This window comes from Dermacentor andersoni, chromosome 1 (assembly GCF_023375885.2).
Source record: "Dermacentor andersoni chromosome 1, qqDerAnde1_hic_scaffold, whole genome shotgun sequence".
In the NCBI taxonomy this organism is placed as follows: Eukaryota; Metazoa; Arthropoda; class Arachnida; order Ixodida; family Ixodidae; genus Dermacentor; species Dermacentor andersoni.
In genome coordinates this window covers 281,991,094-282,004,421 of record NC_092814.1, presented here as the reverse complement: position 1 = coordinate 282,004,421, position 13,328 = coordinate 281,991,094, and the positions used below count along the sequence as shown (strand labels likewise).

The 13,328-nt window shown below is 41.6% G+C and overlaps 1 protein-coding gene across 1 annotated transcript; it reads right to left on the bottom strand.

The window, feature by feature from the left end:
- Positions 1-298: 298 nt before the first annotated feature.
- Positions 299-11,435, bottom strand: Pfdn1 (prefoldin subunit 1). Its single transcript, XM_050195936.2, has 4 exons — positions 11,327-11,435; positions 10,983-11,149; positions 4,422-4,506; positions 299-694 (listed from the first exon to the last, which is right to left on the bottom strand). The coding sequence occupies exons 1-4, from the start codon at positions 11,360-11,362 to the stop codon at positions 608-610; spliced, it is 375 nt and encodes a 124-aa protein (XP_050051893.1). The 5' UTR covers positions 11,363-11,435; the 3' UTR covers positions 299-607.
- Positions 11,436-13,328: the final 1,893 nt, after the last annotated feature.

Genomic DNA, 13,328 nt, shown 5'->3' with positions numbered 1-13,328 from the left:
TGCGTGCCAAATGCAATCTTTCTTGATTGTTTCTTCAAACATACCTCTCTCCAATCTTCTATTAACCTTCTTTAGTAATGGCTCATTTAAAAGCGGTGGAAAAGCTACCATTGACTGCACCACCAGAAAACTGACAAGCAAGATGCTGCTCAAGAGCCTCTACAAAGGAGCTATGTCAGCAATCTTTTTTTCATCTAAAGGGCCCCTCACCAGGTTGGAGCACTGCAAACAGACATCACAAAAGCAATGACAGCAAGGTAAAATTATGGTGTCAAAGTGCCTGATACGCGGTGAAGTATTTCAGTTTCACATCAACTGTTTATTTTAGAAAATCGAGGCAAATTCACGGTGTACAAAATGACTTTCTGGTTGTCTTGCACAAAACAATGTAACCATAGTGAAAAGCTCAAAATATTTTGCAGATAAGCTATATTAATGGTTTCCCCACAGGAAGGTAATGAAAATAAGATGTCGCAACAAACTAGTGAAGGTATTTTACGGCATCACTTTGGGTGCCCATGGTTCGAATGATCCCTGATGTGGTAACATTTTCCTAACATTTGCATAAATAATTAATGTCACGTGTTAAGTACCTAACCTTGCCATGTCAATGCATGCTCTGCTTCTGAACAATCATTTCCCTAAGGTTGTTCTCAGACTCCTTGAGGCTCTTTTCCAAGTAGGCCTTGTTGCTCTGAAAGCAGCAAATAATAGCCATTTTTTAAAATCACTTTCATGCACTTTTGCCAGGCAGAACAACAAACACAGAAGCACATAGTACCTAAAAAAAAACAAGAAATGTAGTGAGAACATCTACAGAGAAATTAAAGAAGAAAAACAAAAAGGATCAATGAGCCTACAAATACACACAAGATATCAATCTTTCTAAATCCTCCCAGCATTCAGCTGTTGTGGCCATCATTTGATACGCAATTAAGTGGCAGAAGGGACAACTTCACGAAGCACAGAGATGAACTGATTTCACTGCTTCCTTTTTTACTCTGTGCAGCCATGTGTGCACATGTCAATTCTTTCAATTTCAATACAGTGTCAATTCTCTATCTTGTTTTTATCCATGTAGAATGCGTGAAAGCCAAAGAGAATATTGTCTGCTCTCACTTTTGGCAAGTTCAAAGGCATTCCAAAATGAAACAGTAACTTGAAACATTTTCTTTAAACATGCGATTACTTGAATAGTGAATATTCTAATAATTAAATTGCGAATCGAATGGCTATTACTCGTTTTCTCAAGTATGCGGCGAAAGACCTGTGGTCAATGCGTGGCTGGACAGTGCCTTTCTGAAGTGCACGCAGGTTCAGACAATCCTTATTTGCATTTCTACATTGTAACTAACTGTGCCATATTGTGAGTCATTTTGTTTGTATCACGCTGTTCATTTTTTGTTTTGTTGATATTACTTGTATTCTGCCTTCATAGTTTTTGTATTGCCATTTCTTTTGTATAACTTTGTATAACTTACCGTTCATTTGTAACCACTCCCCTCTACAATGCATTTGCATTTGAAATAAATAAATAAATAAATATATAAATAAATAAATAAATCAGTGTCGGTACTAAGTTCGCCTGGGTCGCAGGACTGATCGAACCCATACAAGACGTGGATCAAGAGAGTGACAAAAACAACAATGCATATGGAGCTAGAGAGAGAGCAAGTTCATTTCTCAAAAGTCCGAAGCTTGGGAACATGTGCGAAGATCAGACCGAGCAACCACCGGAAGACGTACATTGCATCAGACATCGCTTCACATGCACACAGCTACCAGTGTCATTACACATGCACGCAGCTAATAAAAAACAAAGAAGCACCGTTTTGTGTTCCGCATGCAAATCTATCTGCAAGTCAAAATATTACTGTAATGTACACTTCACAGAAACAGATAGAAAATCCTACCATAGCATAGAAACAATGTCATCAAATGCTACAACACACAGAGGATAGCCACGCTAAGAATAGAAAACAAACGAAGTACCCTGCAGGCTTCAATTTACAAGCCCGCTTTACAACTCAAAAAGAATATTGTTACAGCTCCACACAACTGCTACTGCTGCTCAACCTTGAGTAGGTCTATGCTTCCTGTCATTACCAGTTCACTTCGCATCCTCCCTCTTTTAAGTCATTCATGGATTCAGATTGGTCATTTTTCAATTGTAGCTTCTGGCACCCTGTCCTTTAAGGTCAGTGAACACTGATGACCTACCATCGCCCAGACTAGCTTTGGATCTACACAATGGGCATTGAAACCAAACTGTCATGGACTGTTTGACTGCAGCAACATTTGAATCAAGAGTGGAGTGGACAAAGCAGGGAACATCACCAAATTAGGCACAAAGTTTTGCCTGAACATTGTCCTCCAGATTCTAGAACCTTCAGCAGGCAACAGACAACACAGAATCCAGAAGCAAAAAAGCACCTGCTCCTGCAGGTGACTTTTCCCAACTCTATTAACTACAGTCGAGCTACATTAGGGAAACGCTGGCTACACGAGCAACAGTAATGTCAAGTCACGTAATGCCCTGTTCCCACTTTCATCTGTCACGTGGATGGCCTTAATGGCCTTAGTGTCCAAGTTATAACACACAGAACCCACCTGCCATGAGAACAAACACCCCTTGGTTCAGTGGAAGGAAACAAAGGAGAACATTCAAGGCAGAGAAGATAGCCATGAAGTACAGTATGATTCTTGATGTGAATCATAAGGGAGACATTCTATATGAAAAAGAATTTTTCAAGGCCTTCACATAAAAATTGCGCAGTAAACAGTACCATATAATCATTTAGTGCTCTTTTTAATCGGGTTCTACGTGACACTCCTAGATGCTAAAGTTAATAGAGGCAACATTATCTTGGCCAGATAACAGACCATACGAAACTCCAGACTCCAGAAAATACCAGACTCCCAAGCTTCTGCAGTAACTGGGTTTTCACATGCGAAATGTATGACCATTAAAATTTGCATTAAAGGGCGACTCTGGCCATATTATGAAGTCAACGGATCTGAACAAAATTTCAAGTACACATTCTCTCTGGCAGTTTGATCCTCTGTGCCAACGAGACGACTGAAAGTTATCTAGCTTCAGTGAAAATTAATTTTAGAAATTGTTATATGTGCTCCGAACTTGTGCCCACAAATGTGCGACTTTCTACTGTGTTTGCTGACATCGGCACATACTTCACAAGCAGATGACAGCAACCGAGGAGCAGGTGCCTCCCAAGTAGTGTTATTGAGTGCATGCCTGTTGTGCATAATCAAACAGTAAATAATGACATAAAAACTTAAATTGTGGGGTTTAATGTACTGAAACTGCATTATAGATTACGAGGGACACTGTAGTGGAGGGCTACAGACCGATTTCAACCACCCGAGGTTCTTTTTAATGTGTAGCCAAAGCATGGTACACAAGAATTCCCACATTCAATTCCCAATGGAATGCGGGTGCAGTGGCCGAGAATCGAACCAGCGACCTCGTGCTCCGCAGCGCAATGCCTTGGCCACTGAGCTACTGCGGCAGATAACCTTTACATATGTCTGCTCACAAGTATCTTTAGAGCACACACACCTCTTAGTGAAATAGCACATGGTGTTGAATGGCTTCTTTTATTTTCTTAACTGGGCTCGGTAGAAGCTTTTGGGATCGCAAAAGCAAGATATGGTAGGTGCTTGAAGAGGGATGCCAACGCTATTTGCATTTATAAAGGGTATGCTCCAATGTGACCACATGAAGCAACTCTCCAAGCTACCAAGTTCAGTTTCAAAATTTTGTATATATTTATTTATATTTACTTTTACTTCGAAGTTTCTAAGCAAACATACCTACCCAACATGCAACAAGAGGATTTCTGCAACTTTAAAATCAAGTTATTCTAACGTGGCAAAAAAATACCATAGATGCACTTTAATGTATTTGTATGAGATATTCAGAATTTTTCTTTCTTTCATTAGTTTCAAAAGCTGTTATTCGGAATATGTTCACCCCTACCTAAATGTAGCTACCAATGCTTAGAAACATGTTGATGTCTTGCAAACCTGCACACAGAGCTGACAATTCAGCTTAGGTTTCCCCACAGGAACACACAGACACACACACAAATTATTTAAGCATGTGCTAATACGAGTGAAATCATGGGGCTTAACACCTTGAAACTGCACAGTGAGTTATGAAGGACACCACAGTGGAGGTCTCCGAAATAATGCTGACCACCTGGGATTATTTAACATGCACCAATAGCACAGTACATGAGCTGGAACGTTCTAGCATTTCGTGAAATGCAGCCGCTGTAACCGAAACTAAAACCTGCGACTTCATATTGAGCGGCCACAGACACGGAGCCGTCGTAGCAGGCGAAGGTGTTAAAAAGGCAACACTGCAAATTTCAAAAGGTGAACTTGCTTTTACACACCTCAAGGCTCTTGATCTTCTCATTGCAGGTCTTTATCTTATCATCCAAATTCTTCATAACTTCCTCAAAATCAGAACCCAGAAACCTGTAATCATGAATGGTGATAACAGAAAAGAAATTGAAATATCCGTAGCATAAGTGACATTCACAGACAATTTTATAAAAGCCGACACAACCTACCACTATACACATGAAAGAAATTATTTATTACACCCACTGCTTATCAAGAAAATAAATTTATCAAGAAAAATATGTGAAAGGTACAGATACTGCTGTGCGCTTCCTTGTCAGCATACGAATATTCAATCTTGGAGGGGCACAAAAATGAATTCCAATTTTGGATGTATAAGGCAATGTCGTATAGGTCCCTAATGCACCATTCTGTTGGGGTCTAGAACTTTAACTCAGTATTTCTAAACCTCACAATGAGAGAAAACAGCTTGCGACTAAATCAGTACTGCCAAGAACTGTTGCAAGCCACGAGTCAATAACATGCAACTGTTTAGTTATTACTGCCATATTTTTGTTGACCTCACTGACGTTCAGTGCAACATTGCTTCATTACATTTTTATTTCATTTTCTAGAAAGTGTACTTCCACCATACTTGTCTCCGTAATGCGTAAAAAAAGGAAAGATTGCAAGGATAAGCAAGCTGTGGCAACAGGACACTGATCAATGGCTTCGTGTGAAAATCGGGCTCGGTATCAGTGCAGTCTCCTATGATGTACAATGTGAACCCTACATGGCACCCCAATTCTGCATCATGAAGCAATTCTGAAACTTTGTCACAAGCCCTGGAATGCAAGGACGCAAGTAGAAGAGTCTGAATTTGTATGTGCAAAAATGAAAAAGTTTGCAAGCTGGTACCTTGACATGCAGAAACAACCCTGTCTCTAGCGAAGGCATCCCACTTGCACTCAGAGACTACTCTGTGAAAGAACCATATGCCAAGTACTGCACATGCAGGCGTCTCCTCATGCACCTCCATTTTCAGCAATGCTATGTAGCTAAGCCAGCCTAATGAGGCTGAGTCAAGCCAAAGGCACCCCATGACTCCAATAGCACCTGCTGCAGTAAGTATCAACAGGTCATCTCTCACATCATTGGCAGCGTGACATGTACTAACAGGCTTTTTTTTTTTTGCCCATGTTAATGCGAAACATGCTTTTAAACAAGCACAGAACCTATGAAACATGGTGTAAGAAATATGGATCCAAGTTTTTACAATCGACCTATGCAATCACCTTCAGAGTCACTTTAATGATACTTGCAATCCCGACGTGGAAACAATTCACTGTTCAAAATGTGTGAAAACCCAGGCTAAAATTCACACTCAGCTGACTGGCAAGTACTGGACTGCAGTGCAATGCTATCTCAACATGGTAAATAAAGCTGGCCACTAACTAAACAATACTATTATGAACATCTGGAGCTAATATTATTCCTCCCCACACAGCAGGGAGCCTACAATTTTTTGTTCACTGGAACACATAAGACCATCCACAGCACGTTTCTAATGCATTCCATGCACTTTTGAAAAACAAGGGTCACTGTTCAAATTTCTTTGGGCGACTTGACCAAGCAGCGCCTCAGAAAAACTAACAGAGAAATCACGTGACTGACAAGGCAGTGACACCACCTGGTGGCATATGGTGATACAACTGAACCTAATCTATGGCCTCCAAGCTTACAACTGGCACAATGGAGGGATTCGCCACACAACCTCGAGATTCTGCATATACCTAAGCTGCACACTGCGATAGAAAACCATTGTGGGCATCATTCCCCATGGGCACGACACAGCTTTGAGTGCAGTTCGAATAGTGAAAAGGAGAGGAAGAACACAAGGTCACGGTAGCAGCAGCATTTGATTGATGATATATATCCATTCATGCAATGTGAACTCAAACTTTTCCGAGAAATGATTTGTGAGGAGATGTCCTTTAATACAAGGCATATTTCACACCTCAAATCTACAAAAGGTAAGAAACCATTTCACAAAAGGTGTGGAATGCTACTAAAAGGTGCTGCAGGGTCCCTTTACTGAACCAAGTATATTACATGATAAATTCCTCTGTCAACAGGCACTCTTTATGACAACACATTACCAAGAGGTAATACTAAACATTCATCACTGCAAAGGCCATGACAACACAGCACATAAATGGGATAACACAAGTGCACAGTATAGAGCGATTGAAATGGATAATCTGCCCGCATGGCAGGTGGCACTCTTTGCACCACTGGTGAGCACTGGGTAATCACTAGTGCTTGTAAATATCGGTCAAACCGGCTATCTGGTTTAACATTAAAAAAAAATCTTGCTTTGAAAATTGATTACCCGGACTTAGAATAATGAATATTGAGGGTATCCAGTTTTAATAATAATTTAGCCAAATAATCGGATATTTAAACATGAACATTCCATGCCGCTAACAAGTCATCCGAATATTTGATTCTATTATTCCGATACCATATGCAAAGCACAATATTCATAGTCTGTAATACATATTGTTTATCAGATGGCTCAAAATGTCGCTGTGACTTCATTTCTGCTTCATTTATGCACCAAATCGCCCAGCTTGATGTGTTAATTCATTTTATGCTTTATGCACCTCTTGATATTGAGAAAAGCTACGAGTAGTTGGTTTTTCTTTTTTTCAGCAAAAATGTCTATCTTTAGGGTGTCCAATAATTAAACGGAATAAAAATCTGCCAACTACTTCAACTATCTTAAAGAGCAGGCATTAAACAAAACGGCACATTGAAAATAAAAAGCCTGAATAATTTCTCAGACGTTTCCCATTAACCATTGAGCCCCAAAGTTGTTAAGTACATCGGTGACCTGCTCTGGCGACACCATGCAGATCTCTGAGAATCTTTGTGGTAGCAGTGACACGAAGTTGTGGGTCACTATTCAGTAATACACGCCAAAGTCTTTAAAAGTATAATACGACTACACTGCAGGGCCATATTTATCAATCATGGCATTGTTACTGTGTTCAAAGACAGACAGACCTCAGGCTATATCTTTCCATTGCTCTGCCAATCTTTCTTTAAAAGTGATGGAAGTTTTAGTCCCGCAAAAATAGATGGCTATATAAACACTAGAGTAAAGGGAGAGTGAAAAGATAGGTGTAACAATTTAGCTGGCCATTCATTACCCCCCGACAAAAGAAGATATGTTTAAATGTAAAAAAACTAAGCCTCATTTATGACAGGTGTTGTAAGCTCACTATGTATAGAACGTTTGTACTTAACCTTACTTATGCTGCTATGAGACAAGCATGTTCAGTGCTATTCAGTGTATCTTCCTATATAACTTATAAGCAAATATATTGTTCCTGAAATCAAGTCAGCAAAGTAAAATGCTCCACAGATAAAGAAGTAATTACTGTCTTTCTATTTTTTTTTTAATAATAAGGCTGCCACTGACAACATTAACAGTGGACACTTGGACAACACTACCAAACATGGACAACACTAACAAAGAAAGTTTTATACATAGTGCTCTTAAATAGCCCAAGTAAAATCTGAAGTATGAAGGCTGTGTTAGTGCAAAATGTATCACGCAGTGTAGACAAATGCTTGAATTGAATTCTGGCCTTTTATGTGCAAAATCAAGATTTGATCCTGAGGCACACCTTAGTGGGGGATTCTGGATTAATTTTGACCAACAGGGGATCTTTAACGAGCCCCAGATGCACGGGACACGGGTGTTTGAGCATTTCACCCCCATCAAAATGCGGCGTGCAGACAGGATTTCACCCCGTGAGCTCGTGCTTAGTAGCACAACACCACAGCCTCTAAGCTACCACAGTGAGAGACACATGCTTGACTGAAAGAAACATGTAAAATTAAGTCATTAATTTTATTTTATCTATTCAAGGCCCACTGGACGATAAAGGAGAGAGTAGGTCAGACACATACAAAAATTATAGAACAGGAAGCACAACCGGAATTGCATGAATAAAAGATATAGTACAGCATATATGCAAGAGCAGCTCTAAATATGTAGGGAAACGTAAACATATGCCGTATTTACTCGATCCTAAGCACCCCCTTTTTTTCACGATTGCGATGCGCAAAGTAAGGGGGGGTGCTTAGATTCGAAAAATATAGAATGACCCCCCCCTCTCCCTCTTTACGCTGTGACATCAGCGAGACAGGTGCGAGAAATAACATAAACAACGGCGAGAGTCCGGCTGTACGGCGTACTCGCGCCGCGGACGCCATTCCACCTCGGGACTCCAACAGCTCCAGCTCGATGACAGAGTCGGCAAGCGTGCTTGGCAGCCTTGGCTACGCGCTCTTCTAACAAATACGGGGGTGCTCAGATTCCCATGCAAACTTTTTCCCAATTTTTTTCCGAAAATAAAGTGGGGGTGCTTAAAATCGGGGGGTGCTTAGAATCGTGAAATTACAGTATATAGCAACCACATATTCGAATCTTCAAGTGCAAGTTTAAATACTTATGAGTTGGTTTGCTAATGCTACAGAGGTTGGCAAAGTGTTCCAACCTTTACTTATATGAATGACAAATGAGCAAAAATATTTTGTTATTCATACAAAATGGAATGCAACATTTGTATTAATTATGCATTAGATTAACTATAGAATGCGTTTTAAAGCGGTTCATGTTTCAATTCCTAGTTGAGATGACAGAGTTTAATGAAAAAAGATAGTTGCGAGGCCTTTCTATCCAGTGAGAGCAAAAGAAGATTTAGGCTAAGCAATAATTTCAATGAAGATGGAGCCATAGAGAAGTCTTTTTTTTTATAAACCCACAGCCCAATCACCGTTGTTTACTATACATTATTGTGTTTTCCCCCAAGAAAGTGTACAAATAATGTGAACTCCGAGATACGTACAGGTTGCTACTTTTTTTCAGAAGTGACTCACCTACGCAACATTGACAAGTTTGTAGGATTACACTGAAGTGAAATTGATAGAAACTAACACTTGTCTTTGTTAAGTTTCATCTGCCTAATTTTCACAAAATTTAGAAACTCTGCTGAAGTCAGACTGAAGCAAATAAGAATAGTCAGAAGAGCAAATAAGAGCTATTACACAGGCTCGGAGCATGAGCAGAAGCCCAGTTGACGAAGAGTGAAAGTTATGAGACGCAATTTGTGTGATCAGGTAATCTTTTTAGCCCTATGTCACGCAATAGCGGCCATGAATAGTTTCAGATTCTTTTTTTCTTGCGACAGATAAAACTGTTTGTTTACAGCCTGTCTTTGGGTGATTAATTACAGACTTCGATATCCAACTTTGCTTGACTCTTTGTTTATAATTGCTGAAGGCTACTGCCAAATGAGCAAACAGTTGCTCTCAGCCTGCCCCTATATGAGAACAACTTTTTCCTGGGAAGGTGTACGGAGGCAGTGCCAGTCAAGCATGTTTAGAGGTGCATTCTTCCCAACGCGCTTAATGCGACATGTGTTTGTTTAGGTGATGGGTTCCCCTCATGAAAACATCCTGGAAAAGTTTAAAGAAGCAAATGGCGGCAAATGCTTGCTCGGAAACACTGCAACCCTATGTATAATACGCATAGGCCAACTTCACAGAGCAAGGATCCAAATTGTTGAAGCATGTGAGAGTAGTCAAAGATGCAGAGTTCTTTTTGGTGTCTGGCAAATCATTAGTGGCTACACCCTGCAACACAACAGTGTTTCTTTATTGTTAATCAAAAAGACACCCACAAAGCAAAACCAGAGCAGGAGTGGTCAGAAAAACTCCGAGCTGATCAACCGGTCAGAACTAACCAACCACCCCATCCAACTGGAGATGCTGCCATTAAGTGTCACTCTCAGAGCACCGGGTTACTTGTACATGGTGTGCATACAGAGCACGCAGCAACCAGTAATGAGGGATCTTTTCTTTTTTTGAGGAGGGGACGAATTCACATAATTTTGGCGCATTTCAACTGACGTGCAATGCCATAATAAAAAGCAAATGCCACACAGAAAAAGCCACGACCAAAGACGAGTACAAAAGTTACATATGAGCAAGGCTGTGTCACGCTTCTCCCTCTCCTTTGGTCCCCATCGTTTTTTGCACAACAGCAATACTGCACTAAAATCACCAAACCGGCCTATGAATAAGTGCTCTTGGAGCACGCCATAAAATCAGACAACGCCGTCATCATACTACCAGTCCCAATTAAAGGTTATTTCACACTGTAAATAATATCGCGCCCCCTTGGATCAGATTTCCTCGCCTATAAAGTACAGGCCATATTATACAAGCTTAAATTAGGATAAATTCGACTATAAGTTCACAAGATTTCTATTTATACTGCGTTAGTGCCTTTCTTTTTTTTTTTCCAACCCGCGTCCTATTCAAGCGGCAATCACGTATCTGCTGCGCCTAGTATGCAAAAATGGTTACTCGTTAGCCGTTGCATTATGCCCTTGCATCACGCTTTTCTGTACCTTGCCGCCAAGAGAATACGCAAACGGTGATTACTGAACAGCACGCAAATAGTGCACAGTTTCCAAATAATGACACTGCCGTAGAAACACGTGCAAGATATCTTAATGAAACGGCACACCTACATTCTTCCGACAGACTGATACATTCTCGTGCCGGGCGGAGCCTCAGAGATCACTTCGCCCGTACAATAGGCGTACTTGACCCCTTTCTTGAGGTTCTCGATCTGCACGTCAGCTAGCCGTAGACGCCTCGTTGTTTCGATCATTTTCATCTGCAGCTCTTGAAACGCCTGCGAATGACAGCGAATGACACATGGTTCCGGCAAATTCGATACAAGCAAGAAATTGACAGAACCTATGTGAATTTTATTGCCCTCATCCCCTTCGTGGAACAATTTAACGTTAGCAAACAACATCAGATCCTCAAAGCAAGCAGAACTTTTGATAAAAACCACGTTCAGCGTTACTTTTTTGAGCTCCATGTCCACAGGTCCAGCAGCCATTTTCCTGATGTCGCTAGCGACGAGCTTCCGCAGACTGTTCGAGCGACCGGCGTCGTCTGGTACGGTATGTGCCGTGTATCACCAACACCTCCTATCACACGAATCACGCGCTACTGGTGCTACCGCCCCAAATCATGTGCAGTTTTGAGCGCAACTTCTCCGCGGTGTTTTCTTTTTGTTTACAAGCTTCATCTACACTAATGTTCACTTTAGGTGACAGCGCAACGAAGTCAAGTTTGTACGCAGAAAAGTAGAACTTATTGCAGAAAGGCCGCGCACTGTGCATGCCGTGCCAAATAACCTCTCGCGGCGATAACGGAAATGAAGGGCTAAAATAATGGAAATGAAGAAATCGCTATACGACCCCTGAATGGTATCCCTCTTCTTGTTGCTATATATGAAGCCACAGCTTGTTGTATACATATATAGAGTCAAACGCATTTAGTTAACTTAGATCAAGCACAACGCAGATCAACGTTTGCGACGCGGCATTTTCAAGCATTACGAATGTTCAATGAGAACGGACGGGAAAAAACTGTAATGGGAAAAGGACCTGCGAGGTTGCCAGCCCGGGCTCAGGTCACCCGGACATTATGTGCGGTGAGGCATAGCCTTTCCACCGCTGCCCGGGGCCGCTGGATATATATCCCATAACTGGTCGTGTAGTTCCGAGCTAGTCAGAGCGCTTAGCCATCGCTCCTCGAGAAGGTCCGGTTCTATCTTGTCCTCTACATATACTGATCTGATCTGTGTGTATTTCCATAAGATGTGTGCCATGTCTGCGTGTTCGTGTTTGCAGAGCTTGCAGCTCGCGTGTGGGTATTGTGTTGAATTTATTCTGTTTAAGTGTACTGGGTTTCGGAACGTTCTGGTTTGCAGCCTTCTCCAATCTGTTTCTTGAGACCTGTCCAGTTGTTTGTGGGGTTGTGGGTATGCTTCTCTTTGTTTCGTGTAGTGTGTCAATATGTCGTGGTACGTGACCAGTGGTACGTTGACCAATGGTACGTTGACTACAAAACCTTCACAGCTGTTCTCACCCGGCGCTTGAGAAGCCTGATGCCTTCCCTAATAGGACACCATCAGGCATGCTCAGTCTCTGGCAGAGAGATACACAGTCTTTCGTTCGTTACGCGTGACATAATGACATACACGCTGACCAGGTCGGCACGTGGTCTCTTAGTTTCACTAGGTCAAGAAAAGGCATTCGATCGCCTTGAACATAACTACATTTTTAATGTACTGACCTCGTTCGGCTTCTCGTCAAATTTTGTTGAACTTATTAGGAATACCTATTCAAATATCCGAAGTACATTGTTCCTTGATGGTCGAGAAAGTGCACCGTTTCCCGTTACTCGTGGCGTTCGTCAAGGGTGCCCTCTATCCCCAGTACTCTTTGTGCTGAGCCTTGAACCATTTCTGCGCTCAATAGTGAGAGACCCTTACGTACGCGGTCTCCCACTGCCTGGTAGCGGTGTTGTGAAGGTGACAGCCTTCGTCGATGACATCACATTATATCTCAGGAATGAAGATAGCTTAACCCGTAGCCTTCGAATTTTCACTGAGTACGGAAATATTTCAGGTGCTGCGCTAAATTTTTCAAAATGTCGTTATTTCTTCATTGGTTCACCACAGACACGCCTAAGTCCCCTTTTCCGTCTTCAAAAGAGCAATTCTCTTCGCATTTTAGGCCTTGACTACACCTCTAATGGCATATCAGACTCTGTGTGGCTCTCAATTCTTGAAGATGTAAGGCGAAATATTGAAGATGTTCAAGGGTATGATTTACCCCTATCAAAAAGAAGGTACTTAGCACAGTCTGTATTTTGCGGCCGAGTGTGGTACGTTTGTCACGTCTTACAGCCACCATTACGGGTTACTAGGTACTTGCAGTCCCTTCTTGGTGCCTTCTTCTGGTCGGGCCGTACAGAACTGGTCTGTCGCGCGGCGCTTGGGCAAGCACGCTCTC

Excerpts from the sequence above, each read along its gene's own strand:
- Pfdn1 (XM_050195936.2), bottom strand. The coding sequence starts at position 11,362 with ATGGCTGCTGGACCTGTGGACATGGAGCTCAAAAAA. Across the intron at positions 11,150-11,326 it reads TGGACATGGAGCTCAAAAAA|GCGTTTCAAGAGCTGCAGAT; the intron begins GTAACGCTGAAC and ends TGTCATTCGCAG. Across the intron at positions 695-4,421 it reads AGAAGATCAAGAGCCTTGAG|AGCAACAAGGCCTACTTGGA; the intron begins GTGTGTAAAAGC and ends TGCTGCTTTCAG.